At 38.9% G+C, this 22,282-nt stretch overlaps 1 protein-coding gene across 5 annotated transcripts in view; it reads right to left on the reverse strand.

The window, feature by feature from the left end:
• Cep192 (centrosomal protein 192) overlaps positions 1-22,282 on the reverse strand; it is a 101,570-nt gene that overhangs the window by 69,563 nt on the left and 9,725 nt on the right. For 2 of the 5 annotated variants that reach the window (XM_048806720.1, XM_048806718.1), the window contains exons 5-12: positions 16,641-16,816; positions 13,312-13,364; positions 12,380-12,497; positions 10,637-10,785; positions 9,395-9,539; positions 8,692-8,819; positions 3,244-3,604; positions 2,521-2,664 (exon numbers count right to left, since the gene is read on the reverse strand). In XM_048806720.1, the coding sequence (XP_048662677.1) occupies positions 2,521-2,664; positions 3,244-3,604; positions 8,692-8,819; positions 9,395-9,539; positions 10,637-10,785; positions 12,380-12,497; positions 13,312-13,364; positions 16,641-16,816 (1,274 nt within the window). Of the gene's footprint in view, positions 1-2,520; positions 2,665-3,243; positions 3,605-8,691; positions 8,820-9,394; positions 9,540-10,636; positions 10,786-12,368; positions 12,498-13,311; positions 13,365-16,640; positions 16,817-22,282 lie in introns of those variants that run through there. The other 3 variants (XM_048806719.1, XM_048806721.1, XM_048806722.1) reach the window with 3 other exon arrangements.

Here is a 22,282-nt window from a genome sequence, read left to right on the forward strand (position 1 = left end):
TCCATGAGTAAGAATGAATGTTTTTGCACATCTGAAAACAATTTTAATTTCCTTTTCTATAAACTGTTTATAACCTTTATACAATTCTATATTGAGTAGCAGGTGTTTTTCTTATTGGATTTTAGAACTATCTATGTATTAAGGAATTGGCCTTTAACCTATAACATAAATTGCAAATTAAATTTTTTATAGTTAAATCACTAATTTTTAAAAACTTTGCCTTCTATAGGGAGAGGAAAAGAAAAATGGGAGTGTGGGGGAAAATCCCATGAAAATGAAGGGAGATCAGTAGAGTAGAGGAAAGGGATAAGGGGAAATGAGGAAGGGAGTGAAAGGGGAAATACTGGGAATGATTACTGGCGAAATTATATTGTTTTTCTATGCACGTGCGCAAATATGTAGCAACAAATCTCACGGTTGTGTACAACTACAATGCACCAATTTAAAAAAAAATTGCTTACCAAAGTATACTTTGGTAAGTATACAGCCTACAATATACTTCATAAGTGTACAGCCTTATTAATTTTTACACTCTGTCACATCACATCACATGACATTATAGGGTATTAGTTAACCTGCTGATAAGAACTAGTGAGCTTTCCAATATGAGGCTACTACAATCCATGCTGCTATAAGCATTCCAGTGGGTGTTATCTGGTTAATAGATACACCCTATCTGCTAGTATATTCTTGGGTTTTGAATTTTTAGGTCTTGTAGTATGAAGTTCATAAAGTTCACCTTTACAAGACACTGCCAAACAGCCTTCCAATATGGTGAATCAATTTATATTCCCAACAGCAATACATGAGAAGCTCATGAATTCTGACTTTTTAAGTGACAAAGTAAATATTCACTGCTCATGCTCTGCCGTCATTGTTCTTTTTATTTTTATTTTAAATATTTATTTTTTAATTATAGGTAGACACAAAGTCTTTATTTTATTTTATGTGGTACTGAGGATCAAACCCTCATGCATGCTAGGCAAGTGCTCTATTTCTAAGCCACAACCCCAGCCCTCATTGTCCTTTTTAAATCAAGATGTGCTGAGAGCCACGGCCGTGGCTCTCAGCATCGATGTACTGACCAAGTCCAACTATAACTTACCTACAGATTTCTAATCCATACTTCCAACTAGTAAATACCTCCATCTCAAAACACAATAGCAAAAACCAACAATTTCTTCTGATATCCCCATCTCAGTTAATGGTATTGCCATTTTCCCAAGCAACTCAAAACACAATCCTCTCTTTTTTATGCCTTTCTACCATCTTCTGAAATCTAGCCACCAAATCCTAATTGCTCTACTTCCATGTCTTCCATTAGCTACTTTTTTCCATTTCCCATTCAACCAATCAATACTGCCAGAAGATGGCTTGCAGAGCCAGTTAAGAGGAGCGGTCCAGTTAAGAGGAGCGTCTGGTTCTACTGCTTACCACTGGAGTCAAAACTCTCTGACACCCTGGCCCTGCCTGACCTCTTTTGTTACTCGCCCCTTATTTTGGCCTGAGTGTCAACACACTAGACCATTCACCTTCTCAAAAAGTACCCAGGCTGTATCAGTTCATTCTTTCAACTTGAGTTTTTCCTTCCTTTTAGAATTTTTTAATGTCCCCAGATGACTACCTATTGTAACTGTACCACAAAATGATCTCTATGAAATCCTTTTGCTACCCACTCATGCAAGTTATTTCTCCTCTAAACTTCAAAGGCATTTGGTTTGTGTCTGTTACGCTGCTGTGTGTTTTTTATTCTTAAATTACCCTTTCTGGCTGACAGCGTCTCAAGGGCTGACATACCACATTATTCAACTATACTGCTGCATCGCTGGACCTTTAGGAGAAGCTTGGCACAGGCAGTAGTTAGCATACTTGTTCCTCTGGTGCCTTGGAGACTACCAGACTACTGAAAACAAGTTGGCTTTAGAGGCCACTGAGTGCCTCTCCTCATACCAGCTGCAGAGCTGCTAAAGCACCGAAGGTTGCAGCATAGGGATGCCTTCCCAGGGTGAGGCCGGACCTGTATCTGCAGACCTAAACCCATATATTTCCAACATCAGAGGGTATGTAACCAACAACTGCTTCTCTTACTGCTCCCATCCTCTGAGATCTCATTTATCTTTTTTGTCATTTCCATCATTTTCACTGTCATTTCTTAAGTTTTTATCCAAAATGGACTCGGCCGTTGGTAACTATACACTTATCAGAACATTTCTTTTGCTCATGACAGAATTTAAAAGTGACTACGTAAGCCTAAAGTCCTTTTCAGCCCTACAACCCCACAGATCCTAAACAGAAGTAGAAGCGTGCTAGTCTGACCACTGTGCTTGCTTGAGGAGGTGGTTAAGCCTGACCAGCTCAAGCCTTTGTTCCTATAAAAGCCAGTGAAGCACGTGCACAACACTGCTGGGTTTCAGAAAGGGTCTAATGTGATACGGCTAATCAGCATACACAGAGTGCTCTCAGAACACCACCAGAAACAACACAATGGGCACAATAAAAGGGGCTGTCAAATATACTTACAACCAGATCTGAAGTCTTCATTCATCTCATCAGTTAGAGAAATATTCACATCCTGTTCATTATCAAAAGATGTGTAATAGGCAAGGTCAGTGACCCACTTGCCCTCCTCGTTTTGATAGATCACACTCTGTAGGAGATCCGGTTCTAGAAAACAAAATCCCACACAACACATGCAGAACTGCAATGGTGAATCCATCTCAAGTAAGTTAACTGCTGTAGTCACAAGGAGTATTGAAGTCTGCCCTTCCTCTCAGAAAGGGAACATCCATCTCCCTGATGGCGGGAGTGCTCAGCCTCACTCACAAAAGTCCACAGTGGAAAATGAGGGTAAAGGAAAAGGGGATTAGAACCTCTCCAGGCACCTGCACAAGAGCTCTGCTTCTGCTCACGAATATTATTTCTGGGAAAAATCCTCTAATATTGGTATATTTAAAAAAACTTTAAAATCCATTAAACATTTACATACTTCAATATGAAAGACTGGAAAGTCCAACATAGAAACTTAACCTATTAAAAATGCATAGGGCTGGGGTTGTGGCTTGGTGGTAGAGCACTTGCCTGGAACGCGTGAGGCAGTGGATTCAATCCTCAGGACCACACAAAAATAAATAAATAAAATAAAGGTATTGCATCGAACTACAATTAAAAAAATATTTTTAAAAAAGTGTAAACATCTTACATGTTTCTTTAATTCTATTCAAAAAGATAAAAGAGTCCACTTACGGTCTTCATTCTTTTCAACAGACTCGTAATAGTCACATGTTCTCCTGTCACAAGTTGGTGACCACAGAATATCAGTGGAACTAATTCCATTGTCACTGATGGGCTTCAAAGATGCTATGCAAACATCTTTTTGAATGGACATGGTAGAAGTCTCTGTGTCTAAGCATCCATCTGTGTGCAAAACTGTTTCTGAATCTGATGCCATGTGCTTATTTTGATAAGGAACCATTGCCTGCTGATTGACGGAGTCAGTCAGATCAAAACCACTGTTATCAGTGGTTTTGTCAGAAAAACAAACAGGGTTAAGTTTCTCATTGGTAGTGCTGACAGTCTTCACCAGAACATCCTCTCTTGCACTTTCCTTTAAAAATCAGGGACAGAACAGAGTTTTTCAGAACTCATTTTATAATATTATAGGAAAAATTGTACCTTTGATATAAAATTATATTACATGAAGGAACAGCTTATACATATTCACTATAGTCTATATATGAATCAATGTTAAGCAATTTACCAAACAACTTTAAAATGTGGTCATGGCAAAATAACATCAACAGATTTAGAAGCCAAAAGTGGATCCTCGCCAGGCACAGTGGCACATGCCTGTAATCTCTGCAGCTCGGGAGGCTGAGACAGGAGGATCACGATTACAAAGCCAGCCTCAGCAACTTAGAGAGGCCCTAAGCAACTTAGCGAGACCCGTCTCTAAATAAAATATAAAATAGGGCTGGGGATGTGGCTCAGTGGTTGATTGTCCCTGAGTTCAACCCCCGTATTAAAAAAAAAAAAAAAAAAGTAGATCCTCTGTCTTGTTACATTACAGGACAATAAAACTGTAAATCTGACTTTCGTAGTTACCAATAAGTCTCTATAAGTGTGGCTAAGTCCTATATGACCAGTCTCATTAATACGAATAAAAGCCAATGAAAACACTCATTAATATCTTTTAATAGGAGCAAAACATCAGGTACTATAAATGCCCCTGAAGAACCCAATAATAACTGTATCAGTTAAGCCAGTGACTTAAAATTATGATCTCCAACACTTTCCCAAAATGCCATTTATTCTTTTCTATAATTACAATCACTGGAGAGAGGCTCAACTGCCTGTAATACTCTTTTTAGACAGTCAGCTACCACCATGATCTCAAATGCCAATGAAACCTGTAACGATAGTTCTTGTTATAATATGATGTATAATAACAAAACAGTCTGATCAGCAAAGTTTCAAGTTAAAATAGTAAGAGGGGTAGTTCTATATAAGAGAATACACGGTGAGTTTGGAAGAAGAAAGGTTCAACTCTTAGTGCTGTCATTGAATAACTGAATGAATTTACAACATTATTATACAAAATAAAATTACCTCTCTACCCTGTATCAAAACAAATTCTACATGATTTAGATGTAAAAGTATAGGACAAAATCCACATAAGTTTTCCATTCATTAGTAGACAGCATTTTCTAACATAATACTATAGTATTTTGAACTGTGTTCCCCACAAAAGATATACCCCAATCCTAAACACAGAACATGTAAGCCCTGACCTTATTCTGAAACAAGGTCACTGCAATGTAATTAACCTAAGGATCTTGAGAACAGATGATCCTGAATTTATCGTGGGCCCTAAGTACAAAGACCAATGTTCTGATAAGAGAAATGAGAAGAAAACTACAGATACACAGAAGCCAAGTGAACACGGAGGATGAGTGCAGGATGCCACTGTAAGGCAAGGAATGCCAAGGGCCACCAGAAACTGGGAGGGGCCGGGAGGACTCTCCTCTAGAACCCCCTGAAGTGAGCACTGCCCTGGTAAGACTTTTGGCCTTCAGAACTTTGAGGGGACACATTTCCACTGTCTGAAGACAGCAAGACTGAGGCAATTCACTCTGGCAACCCTGAGGAACTAACACAAATATTGAAGTCCAAACTACATAAACATCACTATATTTCCATATCACAGAGACTTTATAAAATCAGGAAACTATTAATGCCCCAGGAGGGAAAAAACAAAGATGACCAGGAAATGACACTTAAAACTAGATAACTGCTTTTCATATATGACAACAGCAAAGACTTTTTAAAAAAATGTGGAAAGGGGCTGGGGTTGTGGCTCAGTGGTAGAGTGCTCACCTCGCACGTGAGAGACCCTGGGTTCGATCCTCAGCACCACATAAAAATAAACAAACAAAATATAGATATCGTATCCATGTATAACTAAAAAAAAATTTTTTTTTAAATGTGGAAAACTAGCTATCTTACCCATGAAACAACTTAAAATAATCCTGACTATGTAATACAGGTGTGATTTCCAGTTTCTGGATCTGCATGTTAGGAACACAGAAGTCACCAACAAACTGACAAATCAACAGTGTTAGTACCACACTAACAAGACGTGTCGTACTGGATCTGTGAGAGAAGTGAGATCCCAAGACAGGATGACTGCCTCCAACCTGGAGAAACTGTCAGGCAGAGAGAACACACACGCTGAAGCACAAACTCCTGAGCAGAAGCCTCCACAGCAATGAAGACCTGCACAGAACACCTGAACGGCAGCTGAAGTTGCAGGCTCAGTGTGGATAAGCCTCAGAGGTTTTGAAAACTCCAGGGGACCCTCTCACAGGGGGATTCCCACACTTTTTTGAGTTTTACTTTCTCCAGCAGCTCAACTAGGTTCTCAAAACAAATACTGGAGAAAAATCCCTCAGGCTTCTGGCAAGAAGGGAAGAGTAACCATTTTTTTTTTTAACAGAGTTACCCCTTAGGAAAACCAGTTAACCAGAACCTAACCTGCTAGGGTTTTTTCAGAGCCTAACTAACTTGGGAGAAACTCCAGCTTCCTCTAGCCATCTTGTTGAGAATGAAGCAGAGGAAAATAACTGAGAATCACCTGTAAAATCCACAGCCCAGAGGAACAGGCACTCTAAAACACAAGACCTAACTGTAGAATGGAACGCTCCTGTCCCCAACACCTACAAACAGCAGCTTTTTTTGATTTTTCATGCCCAGCTACCAAGAAAAAAAAAAAACTACAAGGCATACCAAAGGGCAAGAAACACAGTTTAGAGGGGAAAGAACAAAAAGCAGAAGCAGAGAAAACAGGATGATGAAATTACCAGACCAAAAATTCAAACAATTATGATTAATATGCCAAGGGCTGCAATGGATAAAATGGAGAGAATTTCCAAGTTGATCTATACCTCTGATATAATCCCAACTTTTGGATAATGACAAGATGATTCTAACATTTACATGGAAAGGCAAAAAACTCAGAATGGCCAACACAGTATTGAAGAATAAGAATAAGGTGTGAAGACTGACACTATCCAACTTCAGGACTTACTACTATAAAGCCACCGGAACAAGACAATATGGTACTAGTCAAAGACTAGATCACATGTCAACTCAACAGAACAGAGGGCCCAGAAGGAAACCTACGAAACATCACCAACTGAGCTTTGACAAGTGAGCAGACAATACAATGGAGCAGAAAGTCTTTTCAACCTAAGTGTTCATTAAAGGATGAACAGATTTTTTTAAATGTGGCAAGTATTTAGAATGCAATATTATTTAGTCTTTAAAACAGAAAATTCTGTCATTTGTGAAAACATAGATGAAGCTGGGAGACATTAAAATGTCTAAATGAAGCTAGACACAGAAAAAAAACTGCATGATCTCACTTACATATGGACTCTACCAAGTTCAGACTTATAAAAGCAAAGAGTAGAGTGCTTTTACCAGAGGCAGGGGAACATGGCAGAAGGAGATGGTGTGGAGCTGTTTGTTGGTCAAAGGGTGCAAGGTTTTAGTTAGACAAGAAGAATAAATTGTGAAATCTACACTGAATAATATACATATTATTATTAACAATATTATATCAATAAAAATGTAATATAACATACATTTCAAAATAACCAAAGAAGTAAACTTCAAATGTTTCATCACAAAAAAAAGGAAAAATGAGGTAATGGATATGTTAATAACTTCAGTTTATCATTCCATACTGTATACAGATATTAAGCCAGGTACAATGGCACGTGCCCATAATCCCAACTAGTAGAGAGGCTGAGACAAGAGGATCTCAAGTTCAAGGACAGCCTAGACAACTTAGCAAGACCCTGTGTCACAGCAGAAGAGAAAAAGTGTAGCTCAGTGGTAAAGCACCCTTGAGTTTAAGCCCCAGTACTGAAAAAGCAAAAGAAAACAAAAAAAAATAACAAAACCTCACACGGTGTCACATAAATATATACAATAATGATTTGTTTATTAGTATTTAAAAAATTTTTAAGATAAAAATTCATTTACCAAAAAAAGATGCACATCTGGCACATAAGCACATGAAAAGACGATCCTAAAAAAAAATGCAAGTTAAAGCAATCAGGTACCATTATACACTTATTAGAGTGGCCAAGCTCCAAAACATGAACTCCACAAAGTGCTGACAAAGACATGGAGCAAAAGGAACTCGAATTCACTGCTGGCCTGAGTGCAGCATCCAGACAGTCAACATGCTCTAGGGCCAGATGACAGGCACCTCCAGGCCATCAGTATGAGACAGGGCACAGCAGACAGTACATAAAAAAAAAAATTAATGTGACAAAAGTGTGGTGTTGACAGGCAGGACAGAGCAGTAGAAACAAACAGTGTAAGTGGGACAGTAAATCAGATGGAGGTAAAGGAACGAAACAAAAAAGAGTAAGTCTAAGACAGGCCAGGACACACCGATGGGTGCCAGTCTTCTAGACGCCACCTCTCTCACAACGACAACCCCATCACTCGCTGCTTTGATGCACACAAAGGATTAATGTGAGGAGAAATGACCATCTCTTTCTATATGTAAGCAAACACACTCCCTCTATATTAAAAACCACTGAGCAATGCTGAGGCATACATGTTACAAAAGAAGAGACAAAGAACAGACAAGAATCCCGAAGTAGTGATCTGTTTCAAGCACAGGAAAAACAGGGTGCCATTAACAAGCAGGAAAAGCTGAAACTACGAAACAAAGATGCTGAGTAAGGTAAAAGATGATCAGTTTGCTTTTTATTTAATGGTTACATATTGGGCTAAGGAACTCAGCAAATGCATCTAAGTCAGTAAATGTTTAAATATAAGAATACATTCAATAAATGTATATTTACATAATCTTAGTGATACAGATATCTACACACACACATACACACACACAACATCATCAAGAGTGATTCTGATACTTTATCTTTTTCAAACACCAACAATAATTGTTTCTTTAAAACAAAATGTAGTAGGCGCTGGGACTGTAGCTCACTGGTAGCGTGCTTGCCCAGCACATGTGAGGCACTGGGTTCAATCCTCAGCACAACATATAAAAATAAACAAAAAAAATAAAATGACTTTAAAAATGTAGTACATACAAACACAAAAGACTCCTTATTGTTTTCCATATGAATGAAAATAAATATATAAACTTACTCTGCTATGATCTGGAACCATACCCTTCAAACCTTCTACCTTCTCCTTCTCACTTTTCCAGGAATTACAGGAAAACAGTAACACACCATCTACATATCTTCTGCTATGTCTAGTACCTCCATAGTTACCTGAAATAAAGAAAAAAGATCACAAAGCAATGTCGGCGTTTTAGTAGTCTAACATAACTGCTTCTTGCCAATCCAATTACTTTATGTGAACCTAATACTTAGCATTCATGTGACAAGGTTGGCAAACTGCAGCAAGAGAAAATAAGCATGGAAAGGCAATAAACAGGACAAGCTGCCACGATACAGAGAATAAGTTTCCAATTCTCAAATGTCTGAATATCATCATTCATAACAGTGAATCCAAAAAGTACATACTGTGGTATTTCTAACAGCACCAACTTAACGAGGTATTATTTTTACTTTAGTGTCTCTTTAACAAGTAACTGTTAAAAATAATTTTTTTAAAAAATCTCATATTTAACAACATACAATACAAAACTACTCAGGAGCAAATTTAACCTGGGAGATGAATGATACACTAAGGTATTACGAAAGCTCTTTTAAAAAGTTTTAGACTATCCAATGATTTGAGGGAATAGACAGTAAATATATAATAATTCAAAACAAAGCAATGATTTTTTTTAAGGTAGTCAACACAAAATTTAAAAACAAAGGAATCATATTTCAACACTCACTGGTCCCAGGTGAGCAGACAACCCAGCCTTCCTTGCCCTCTCCATGAGTGGTTGCAGAACTTCTTGAAGAATGTGTGCCACAGGAAACTGGAGAGCTGTTATTTTCTGACTGACACTTGGAGTTTGAGCTACTGTTTTCATTTGCCTGTTGAAAGAATATCTTAGCTGTATTAATTTTTTTAATTAAAATTAAACATTTTGAGGAGGAAAAGAGGGGGAGCACAAGAGGTCTGATTCCCTGAAAGATGCCAGGTAACAAATGTAGAAGCAATTAGAAAAATCACCACTCAACACCTACTTCCAAGAGGCTAAAGCAATGGAACTAAGTGACTCAGTTCATAAAGAGCTGTTGGGGACAGGATGTTCACAAAACCTTGATGGGTCATCCTACAATGACTTAATAACAAAAGGTTAAGGTAGCTTTACCAGGAGACATCTGGCTACCATCAGCTTAACCAAAACTATCAAACAGCAACACCATTTGGGACAAAAAGCCATGTCTCTTGATGTGAAGCAATGAGATAACACAGTATGGTCTGTTTAACGTGAATCCACACACAAGAAAGACACACCACCTAAATGCTTACCAAAATACTTGGTTTAATCAAGGAAGCAGGGGAAAAAGTAAGCAAATGTATCTAGATTATGGGTTATTCTAAAAAAATCAGGAGCCCAGGAAACATTCATGAAATAATTTCAAATTAAAAGAGCACAAACAAAAATGACAACCACAAGCAAATATGATCTCTCAATAAATTCTTAGAATGTGTTGGGGACAACAAGGGCAAATTTGAACAAAGACAGTATCTTAATCTAAATTTATACATCGAAATTAGATAATAAAATTGGATGATGTAGGGAAAATGTTCTTATTCATGAGATAAATGCTAAAGTATTGGAGTGAAATGTCATAAAATGTTGGTAACTTCCTTTCAAATGATTCAGAGAAGAAAGTACTTACAGAGAAAGAAATGCAAAGGTAACAAGACATTGACAACTGGTAATGTACAGAAAGGAAAAACAGACAGCCACTCAACTACCCTCTTATCATTTTCTGTGGGTGAGGGCAAATAAGAGGAAGAAGTAGTGGGAAAAAAACAGACATTGCTCATCAATTGGTATCTGGTGAAAAATAAGAGTTTAAAGAAAAACACAGGCTTAAATTTAATGTTAATATCCAATGAGATCAAGAGTAATTTTTAAATGTCCAATTTCTGAAAAATCATCAAGACCAGAACATACCTGACTAGGATCCCTTGAAGGCAACTTGAAATCCTTTTCTGGAGATTCCTGTCCTCCTAGACCTTCATATATCATTCCTGGAATTGCCAGCTGTTCAAAGTAAGCCTCCAAATGATCATCATAAAACTCTTCATCATTAATGTCATCATCTGTTGATAAAATGGAGCAAAATACAATGTACTTTAGAGTAGGAACTGAACTATACATAATTTTAACCAAAAGGCTATAAAACAAGTGGATGGTATGATTTTATTTTCACATTTGACATGAGAAAACTTATAATTCAGTCATTTATTAAGTCACTTATGAACACTTTTTAAATACAATATTTAACCTCCTTGAGAGAAAAGGATAAAAACAGATCCTGGCATATCACAGAAAGTTAGGTAGGATATGATACATGTGGCATCACAAACCAGCGGGAAAAGAGTGTAATATTCTGCAAACAGTGTAGTAAGTGGTCAGTGCTACCAACAAAGGCTGGATAAGTCTATCACAGAAGTGAAGAGAAAGAGAGATGACACTGCAAGGGTTTTCGATGCTATGACTTAAGTTTGGCAAAGGTTAAGACAGAGTAACTCTCAACCACAGTAATAATATAAGGTGGCACTGCCTCTTTGTTTTGTTTCACAGTACAGAAGTTTAAATTTAGGGATCTCTACCACTGAGCTACAACCCCAGCCCTTTTTATTTTTATTTATTTATCTTTTTAATATTTATTTTTTAGTTGTAGTTGCCAATACCTTTATTTTAATTTTATGTGGTGCTGAGGCTCATACCCAGGGCCTTGCACATACTAGGCAAGCGCTCTACTGCTGAGCCACAACCCCAGCCCCTTTATTTTATTTTTTTATCTGGAGACAGGGTCTCACCAAGTTGCCCAGGCTGAGCCTTCTGCTTCAGCCTCCCAGGTCACTAGGATTACGATGTGTACCACCACACCTGGCTAGAGTTAATTCTACAACTAACATTAATGATCATTACCTTTGACTTAGTAATTTCCCCTCTAAGCAGGCAGCCTACTAAAAACAACGAAAGATCTGATAAATTCATATCATTAAGTCCTTATCCACAATTCTATTTTAACTCGTTTTGCAGTGATATTTGCCCTGAACTGTGCAATGTTTTTCCCACTCAGCTCACAGGCTTGCCTTTAGGCCCAATGCAGCCTCCTATGGGTGCTGTAAACCTGCCACACAAAGTCACTGCCTAGTTCCCACTTGTGCCCTGTGTGTTGCAGGGCACAGCCTTGGCTAAAGCGGCTGCTCCTTCTTGAAACACTTCTCCGCCAAGGCCTCATCTGGGCCCATCTTTTTGCAGGGAGCTTCCTTGGTCAGAATTAACTCATCATCCCTAGGGTTCCCAAGCACATCTTCATAGTGTAGAAAGGAGACCTCACACAATCTGAAGTGTGGCTGTGCAGCTCTTTCCTGCACTTGGCTGAGGTCTCTTAGAGCTAAGGCTAAATATTTTATTATTCCCCATTTTCTTAACATAGTGTTTCACAATAAGTACCACCTTTAGGTAGATACTTTGTACCCTGATGTTGTTAAACTAAAGTATTAGGATAGATCATAAAAATTTTTTTAAATCCTATCACTCAATGGAAATGCTGCTGGGTAGGAGAAAAAGAGAAAGGCAAAAATTCCCCAAATTGGACATAATAATGATTGCAAGAGAGACGTAAAATAAAGTGGCATGGCAAGGTAAGGACTAGGAAAACAAAAGTTACTTCAGCAGTACCAGAAGAATCTTCCAAGCTTGTCAGTGACATAAGTTTCTCATTTTCTAGTAAGATATGGCTGAAGTCACTGTTTGGAGTCCTGTATTCAAATTGTTTTCCAGCATCAGGCACAACAATCTAAAAGAAAGAATAAGGTGTATAAGGGAGAAGCACATTGCTTTAAAGAGCACAGTATATATAAGTCTACAAAAGGGATCAAGTATTTCCTCAATCTATAATGTGCTCAGTATCTGAAATCAAAATTTAGTCAAAGAAATGAAAACTGTTTTACATGTATTGTGTGCCCTCACTCCATTCCGCACCTCCCACCAACGGTTCAGAAAGACACTCTTAAAATTTAAGGCATCTACCATATTGCTTCTACATGCTTAGAGAACCCACTAAGACAGTCACTACAGAAATGCACAACTAAACCCTGAGCAGCGCGAGGCTTGCTTCGTTGGTGAAGGTAACAGAAAGTTGGACACGTAACCCTCACTGAAGTGACTGTTCTCCGCTCCTCAACACAGGAACCACATAACCCTGAAGGTACACAGCAATTTACTACTCTAGGCCCAGAATGAAAATGTAACATTTCCCTCTAAGATTCGATTTTATTTCACACTAAAATAGATAGCTACATAGATTGCAAAATATATACTATTTTTTTATTATAATAACATGAGATCTTAATGTAATTTTACAGAAAACAGTACAAAGCAAGTCATATAAATACCTAAGGCACTGCATAGTACCAGTGCTACCCTTGAACTTTCTTATTACTTGAGCTAAACTCTCATTTTTGCTGAAGCTGGATCAACTGTAGTTATGCTGTACTATCAGAAGGTCCCTAGAGGTTAGAAGGGTAGTTAATCTTAACTAACACACTTATGAAACATGCCTTTTGCTCCCCCTATGACACTCCAGAAATCAATAACACATAAAAATTTACCTTGTCTTCCTGATTATTAATCCATGATTGTAAATGAAAATCAACAGATGAGTCTGTTAAGAAAACAAAGACCAAAACTGAGAGCACAAACTATTTTATCACCCAAATACCCATACACCTAAAAACAGCAAGTTAATGAACTCAATGTTTTTATCATGAAATAGAAGCTCTTTCAAACATGGCACAAGAATCCATCATTGGTCAAATTCTTAAGTTTGGGTGGAGAATCATAGAGGCATTCATGTGCCACAGAACTTGAGTATGAATCTCAAGACTGCAACATAAACTTCTGCCTGTGGGTAGGTAGGGAGAGATGACAAAGAACCAGCCAAGTGCATAAGTCCAACCAGAGGGGCAAACTACATGTGACAGGCACTGCTTACTCCAAGTATGCACATTAGAGCTGTAATGAGTGCACCGTGACACAGTCATCTTCCTCACACCCCACTCAAGCAAAACAACTACCGTACTAGATGAAGAACTGTCAGCTGTGTTAACAGCACTGTGGTCACATAAGAAAATAAACATACACTAAAATATATAGAAATGAAATGACATCTGGAATTTTGGAAAAAAGGGAGGGAGCTGGAGGTGTTTCTCAGAGGTGAAGCCCTTGTCCACTATACATGAGGCCCTAAGTTTAAGTTTGACTCAGGAGAGAAACTGAAGAGAAATGAATCAAGATTGACAAAATTTTATTTCAAATGAAACTTAGAGTAGTTATATGGGAGGGTTTTATAAAATATATAATCTACATATTGTAAAATTCACCCTCCTACTGCCTACAATTCAGTGGTTCTGGTATATTCACAAGACTGTACAGCCATCATCACTTTAACATTCCAGAATATTTTTCTCATTCCAAAAACACTAAACCTATTAGCAATCTCTCTCCCTCCATTCCTCTCTCTCCCACCCCCAGATGACCCATAAATCAATTTTCTATCTCTATGGAAGTGCCTATGGATAAATAGAAACATGTATTTTGTGGCCTTTTGTGTCTGATATTTTCAAGGTTCATCTATATTATAGCACATACCAGTATTTTGCTCCTTTTTATGAATTAGTAATACTCCATCATGTGAACTGAATACATTGAGTTTACCCTTTTACCACTCATAGATACTTGACAGTTTCTACTTTTAGTCTATTGTGAATAATACTGCTATGAACATTCATGCACAAGTTTTTCCTTCTCTTGAGTGTGTGTATAGAGTGGAAGTGCTGGGTAATGTGGTGTAATGTTTTAAGAAACTACCAAACTGTTTGCCACAGTGGTTGCACCATTTCCCATTTCCACCAGCAATACAGGAGGCTTCAATATCTCCACACCTTCACCAACACTTGCTGGTTCCAGTCTTGGTTCACATGTGAACTGGCACTGTGATTGCTGAACTACATTTTCCTCATGATAACGACATTAAGTATCTTTTCAGGTGTTACTGACCATTTAGAGAACTATTATAGACAAAGGTCTTTTCAAATCCTTTACCCATTTGTCTTTTTAATGTTGAATTATTGGAGTTCTTCAGATATTCTGAATACTACTTCCTTTCAACATATTTGATTCACAAATATTTTCTCCCATTCGTTTTTTTTTTTTTTTACTTTCTTGATAAATGTCTTTTGAAGCCTTAATTTTAAATTTTGATGAAGTCTAATTTATTTATTTCTTTTATTGCCTATTATTCCACTTTAATACCATTTGCCATTCTTCATTACGAAAAACACAAATGAGGCTGGGTGTGGTGGCACGCACCTTTAATCCCAGTGGCTCAGGAAGCGGAGGCAGGAGGATTGCAAGTACAAAGCCCGCCTCGGCAAAAGCAAGGCACTAACCAACTCAGTGAGACCCTGTCTCTAAATAAAATACAAAAAAAAAGGGTGATGGAGCTGGAGATGGGGCTCAGTGGTTGAGTGCCCCTGAGTTCAATCCCTGGTACCCACCCCCACAAAAAAATTAAAAAATAAAAAAGAAAGAAAACACAAACGTCCATTAAAATTTTTTACTAAAACACATGAATGTGCATTCATTCATCAATTTTTTTAAGTATTTATTGTTTAGTTGTAGTTGGACATATTGCCTTTATTTTATTTATTTTTATGAGGTGCTGAGGAGTGAACCCAGGTGCCTCACGCATGGTAGGCGAGCGCTCTACCACTGATCCACAAACCCCAGCCCTCATTCATCAATCTTGATCAACCAAGGTCTTTGGGTATTGAACTACAGTTTAGAATCACATGTTATTGCTATATGACCTAAAAGCATGCAATTTTCCATTTCCAGTTTTGAAAAATAAAGAAAGAAAATGTAGTTGGATGCAGTGCTGCACGCCTGAAATACCAGCAGCTCAGGAGGCTGAGGCAGGAGGATCGCGAGTTCAAAGCCAGCCTTAGCAACAGCGAGGCCCTAAGCAACTCAGTGAGACCCTGTCTCTAAATAAAATACAAAATACGGCTGAGGATGTGGCTCAATGGTTGAGTGCCCCTGAGTTCAATCCCTGGTACCCGCCCCCAACAAAAAATTTAAAAATGCAGAATACATAAAAGAAATCAGAAGGCTGGAGACATAGCTCAGCACAGACCCTGGGTTCAATGGGGGTGCAGTGGCAAAGTTGAACAAGATAAAAACCTGTAACTCTTTTTCCTAACAATTTTCCCCACATTCTTATAGTTTCCCCCCAATATCTAAGTTGGTAACATTCCCCCCACTCCTTGAACTAGGACTAAACACAGGGGTGCTCTAAACTGAGCTACATCCTTAATCCTTGATAATTTTTATCTTGAGACAGGGTCTCACTAAGTCACTGACGCTGTTGTCTTCCTGCCTCACCTTCCCAAACTGCTGGGTGTGTTCCATCATGGCCAGCTGGTAGCAATTTTTTAAATGACTCACTTTTTAGTCTTTCCAAAGTATTCACCTTGATTTTCTTGGAAACAATAATTTCTTTTAGAGTTCATATTTCACCAGTTACATAAAAATAAGTTTAAGAACAAAAATGACTTGATGAGAGCAATTAATTATTGGGACAAAAAGTGAGAGGTGTGGTAGAAACAAGCTCCTTGTCTTGAACATAAAGCATATTGTGGTCACCTGACAGCAAAGGAAAGGAGGTTTCAGCTTAATCAGTGAAGACAGTTATGAGATCAGTGAAGAGGCCATTCCCTATGAAAGTACTATAAATATTAGATTATTGAGAATATAACAAACCAAAACATTTTCAGTTTTTCACACAATAGCATAAGATAAATACCAGTCCAAAGAAAGGGAAACAAAAAAAAGAAATTAAATGGTCTGCATTAAGAAATAACTTCTAATAGTTCAGGACCTTGTACTTGCTCCAGTGGTGAAACCCGGTCCAAAAGATCCTGACCCTGAGAGGAAGCTGAAACTTTGGCCTCTTCCTCTTGTGCTCTTGGCATAACAGTGTGAAAAGCTGACTGTTCCATGAGAGCATTGGACAAACGTGGACTTTCCATGTAGTTCTTTTTCCTAGAGATAGAACTTTTATTAGAGAACAGAATAAAGACAAAAATGTTAGTCACCTTGGGTAAATCTCTAAAATGTGTATTTACCAGTTACATATTTCACCTTTCAAAAAGGAAAAAAAATGGATACAGACAATGAAAAGAAACATCTCTAAGTACGACTAGAACATGCAACTGGTAATACTGTTGTTACTCGAGGAACTGAATCAACAGACTGGGTCCAGAAACCAGTCTACCAAAACCAAGGGGGACATGGTACTGCTACTCTGTCTCTCAAGGGATAAAATAATATTTTTCTTCTTTCCCACACTAAATACTCCTGAAACTATTATGTCCAGAAAAACCTCAGCTTTCTAAAAACAAGAAAGGTTTAAAGAATACTGGTATAACTGCCAAAAGAGCTAAATCTCTGAATTAATAAAGATTTTAGAATTCTCCTTTTATCCGCACCTACTGTTAGCCCTAACTTTCTACTTACCACTGCTTTTTTATATGTAGATGAAAATATTTTTCCTTAAGGACAATTTTCCTCTGAATCCAGTAAAAGACCTCGATTCTGTAGCAGCTTACCAAAGCCAAATGGAAATGAAACTTTAGGAAAAAGCCTCTTAGTGCAATAAATTCTCCAACTGACAGAGATACCTAGAGCCAGACTTAAATTCAGTCCTGAAGGATGAAGAGAAAAATGATCTTTCCATATTTCCCTAACCTCTGTGGCAGAAGCAATTCTGCAACCTTAACTACAATTTATTTCCCAGTCTTTTCTGGGGCTACAGTAAAGGCCAATAGCTTAAGCCAAAAGTACACTCACAAGTAGGTACAGGAAAATGTCACCCTCAGTAAAAGCGGGCAAGGGCAGGCAGGAAGAGTATCTATGGACAGAAAGCCATTTGTCAGAGAACAGAAAGAAAAGGGGGAAAGATAGTGACATGAATAAATAAGAAACAAGTCGAGACATTCAGGTTAACTTCCATGTGTTAGAGTCCTCCCTTGAGAAAAGCATACAGTATGACCAAGAGACCATCAGAACTTTAGGTTAATAGAGAGAGTGAAGGATGGGGCATTCTAAACTCACCATCACCCCTTAAAACAAATCCTTCCCCAAACTACAGCCATCCTTTGTTTTCATTAGCCCATGAAAACTTTTCAGAATAAGTCATGAGCTTCAAGTCAAAGAAGCAAAAGCAACTTCCAGGAGTCCAATGAATAATGATAAGGAAATCTATAAAAGTTAAAGCAATCTGCATGAGATTCACCTCCTGTCCTAAGCCAGGCGTACCCTAGGTTCTAGAACCTGAAAGGTAGATGGGATGTGCAGGAGAAAAGAAGCCACAATGAGAACTATAATAAAAGGGCCCAGAAGCACAGGTAAAAACAAACCTGCCAGTGAGAACCGCAGAAATGTTTCATTACTACAGCTGGAATGAAGAAGGGCAGGAGAAAGTCTACCAGGCAGGCCAAACAAACAAAATGGCTTTGTAAACATGACACAGAACACCAGGCAAGGGGGCAGTGCAAGGACTCCCCAGTTGACAAGGATATAAATGCCTGTGGGGACAAAGAAATGCAGAATATGGTTTAAACACTTGGCTTAAGTTTAAGACTCCCAATCTGCGAATTCATGTGAAAGTCTAAAGGATATGAGACCTACCCACAGCTGCCAAAGATGCTGAACAGTTTAGATGTGGTGCCCCGCAAGAGCTCACTTGTGAGATAATGCCAGGAGGTCTGGAGGAGAAAAGATTGGGTCATAACTGTAACACAATCAATGAATTGACTCCTTGATGGGATTAACTAGATAGGGGCCAGAGGCAGGTGGGGTGTGTCTGCAGTGTTAGACACGCAAAGAAAAGACCACTGACTCCAATTAAAATCAAATTAAAGCAAGCTTATTATTTCGACCGGCCAGGCTGCCTCTCCCAACAAAAACCAAGGAAGCCAAAGACAGCTTTCTTGCAGCGCAGCTTTATAACCCAGAAAGTTACACAAAGGGGGCTACAGATAATAAAACTCTGACGAGCATAATATAAAGACTAGTTATATTTTTGCTGGCCCCGACATCAGAATTTATGAAGGTCATTAGAGCCTCAGAGAGGGCTGTTATCTGGTCAGGAAAAGCCAGGCATGGGTGAGTTCAAGGCACGGGCAGGCATTCCAAGCAGTTTAGAATCTGCAGTAATTTATTATAGTAAAGCTGAAATTAGCTTTTTATGTCTTTGTGGCAAGATGGCTCCCAATTTTAAGAGGGAATCAGACTGTTTATCATGGAGGAGGTGAGAATTAGGGGCACAGAAAGGGGTATAAATTCTGTATCTCGAGTTCAAAGTGGCTGTCTCTCTCTCTCTCTGTGGTTTCTGATCATCATGTGAGCTGGTTCCCTTTTTACCACTCTCTTCTGCCATGATATACTGCCTCATCTCAAGGCCCAAGGAATGGAGCCTGCTGTCTATGGATTGAGACCTCTAAAACCGTAAGCCTGTAAATAAACCTTTCCTCCTCTACAGTTGTTCTGGTCCAGCTCCTTTCATCACAGCAGCACAAAAGCTGACTGAAACAGAAATTGGTACCAGGAATGGGGTCATTGCTGTGACTAACCTGACCATGTGGTTCATAAGCATTTTGGGCTTTTTGGAATTGGTGGAAGGAATTCTGAGATGTTTAGCAGTGCAAGCTGGAAATGCTTTAGGTTGTTACAAGCGATGCTTTATGGCTGATTCTGGTGGGAGCTCAGAAGACCGGAATGCCAATAGAACTCTGGACAGTAAAATCAGGGCTCAAGATGGTTTAGAGGAAAAGGAGAACACTCTTCTTAACTGGACTAGAGGCCACTCACGTTATGTTCTGAGTGAGAAACTGTCTGCATTTTGCCCATGTCCTGAGACTTTCTGTGAGGCTGACTTTAAAAGCAATGAACTTCTTAATATGGCAGAAAAATTTCTAGGCAGCATAGCATTCAAATGGTATGGATATTGCTAGTGACTTTTAGCCAGATTTATTGTGAAATTCAGGAGCAGAAAGCAGAGCATACTGGGAAAACCTGAACTTGAAAGGCAGGAGTAAAACTGAGGCTAAGGAATTTATAGTTGTTAAAGACTTTAACACTACTAAGCAAATGCTAAAGACTCTATCTAGAGACAAAGAGAAAAATGGTTTGAGGGCATCTCAGGAGCTGAAAAGACCATACCCATCTCAGGCTCAATGCAGTTAATGTAAAAATTCTCTTGAAATGACCAGTGGGGCATCCTTCCTATACTAGAGGAAGGTTTTCCAAAATACTTTGTCACCCAGACCCTCAGAGACTACTGCAGCCAAGGAACCTGGAGGCTTTAATCCTATTTGAGATGATGGCAGACCTTTGTGTAAACCATAAGGTGCTGGTTCTGCAGAAATGCAGGATGCTGGAGTTAGGGGGTCATGGAGGCTTCCAAAGGAAGGCCTGTGAGGCCAGGCAAAGCACAGCAGGGTCAGACTAAGAAGGCAAAGTGTGGAGATATGAGGGGGAAGATGAAGCTGCAGTGAAGCCCCTCAAGATTAAGAAATTCCAGTTACACGGGACATCATTCTAGGGAAGCTGCAAGAATTGAGCAAAGACAAGCCAACAGAAAGGCCACTTGGGCTGGAACCAACAGGCCAAGAGGGCAGATCTACACAAGCCCTTTGGATGTTATATACTTAAGATGACAGACAGAGAACTACAGGACTTGTTTGCCCAGCCAGATTTCAGTCCTGCTTTGGTTCTGAAGCCAAAATTAGACAGGCAGTCAGTATAGATAGGTAAATAAAGATGGGTAGGATCAAGGAGACCAATTTTGAGTTAGTCTCCAAGGCAAGTTGGAGACTGTCCCCTGAGGGATTGAAAAGTTAATTCCTTCAGAGCCCTTCCTCCACACCTTATCAAGAACCTGCCCCTGCTACAACCTGTTGCCAAGGTAACCTGTCCTAAGAATTGCCTCCCTACAAGGAGCTCTAAGGTTGTTAATGTGTCCTGAGGCCCATCCCACCAAGCATTCCTGGGCCTAGTCAAAGAGAGAGGACCCAGGAAGGAGAAAGATAAGGAGGAAAGGCAGGAGAACAAAGGAAGCCTAGGACATATAAAAAGGGCAGAACACCTCCCTTCTGGGGATACCAGGTTACGAGCTATGGACCCCTTCTCCTTCGCAGGAGGGGAGAAGTCTATGTTAACCTTTTTAAATAAACCCTGCTTTGTATGCTTGCCTGGGTGTGCTTCTCTAATGTTCAAATTTCAACGTGGGGCGGTATCAGTTCCATCCCTTCTTTTTATGCTTCTATATCTTGAATATTCATAACTCATTTTTTTATTTTTACAGGAACTTATGATGCAGGCTTGCCCTGAGCCTCAGGAAATTTTGAACATGAACTTTTGGGCACTCCTGAAAATGTTGAGACTATGGGGACTCTTAGAAATGGACTAAACATAGGGCTGGGGATAGAGCTCAGTTGGCAGAGTGCTTGCCTTGCATGCACAAGGCCGTGAGTTCAATCCCCAATCCCCAGCACCATAAAAAAAAAAGAAAAAAGAAAGAAAGAAAGAAAAAAAAAAAGAAATGGACTAAACATATTTTGTATTTTGAGATGGCCATGAGTTTTTGGGGGCCAGGGTGGAATGTTATGGTTTGAATACAAGGTGTACTCCAAGAGCTCACATCATTTCTCAGATCATAGCCTTAATATAATTGGTGGATTGATTCCTGATGGGATTAACTGGGTAAGGGCCAGAGGCAGGTAAGGTGTGGCTGGAGGAAGTGGTTCTTTGGGGGCATACCTTTGGGATATATATTTTGTATCTGAAGAGTGGAGTCTCTGCTTCCTGATCATCATGTGAGCTGGTTCCTTCTCGCCCTCTCTTCCACCATGATGTCCTGCTCACTTCAAGCCCTGAGGAATGGCACCTTTTGTCTATGGATTTAGGGGGTCATGGAGGCTATGAAACGCAGAGTTTTTAAATAAACCTTTCCTCCTCTATAGTTGTTCTGGTTGGATCCTTTTACCACAGTGGCAAAAAGGCTAATAACTAAAAAAAAAACCCACACTCACATCCCAGAAGATAGCCACAAATCAGACACAAGGAAAAAAAGAACAGTTCAAGAGATGAAAGAGAACAAACTAAATAACCTGACATAAGGAATAATGTATAGTATTTTGAAAATTTTCTAATTAGAATCCTCAAAAATATTCAAGTAGCTATTTACATCCACACACACAGTGGCCTTTAAAAAATTAAAAGACAAATAAGCTCTCAAAACTATGATTGCCAAGTGATTCACTAAAGAGAAACAAAGAGGAGAAATTTATCTAGAACATTGTCTTTTTTCACCAAAAACAGAAAAAATAGAAGAAAAAAATGGAAAAAGATTAATCCCGGAAATTCAAACCTCTCTTTCAGAAAAAGAAAGAAAATGGAATCAACTGCTGAAGAAATAACAATTATCTACAAGAAAAACACAAATCTCCACACTGATGC

Source organism: Marmota marmota, unplaced genomic scaffold (genome assembly GCF_001458135.2).
Source record: "Marmota marmota marmota unplaced genomic scaffold, marMar, whole genome shotgun sequence".
Taxonomy (NCBI): Eukaryota; Metazoa; Chordata; class Mammalia; order Rodentia; family Sciuridae; genus Marmota; species Marmota marmota.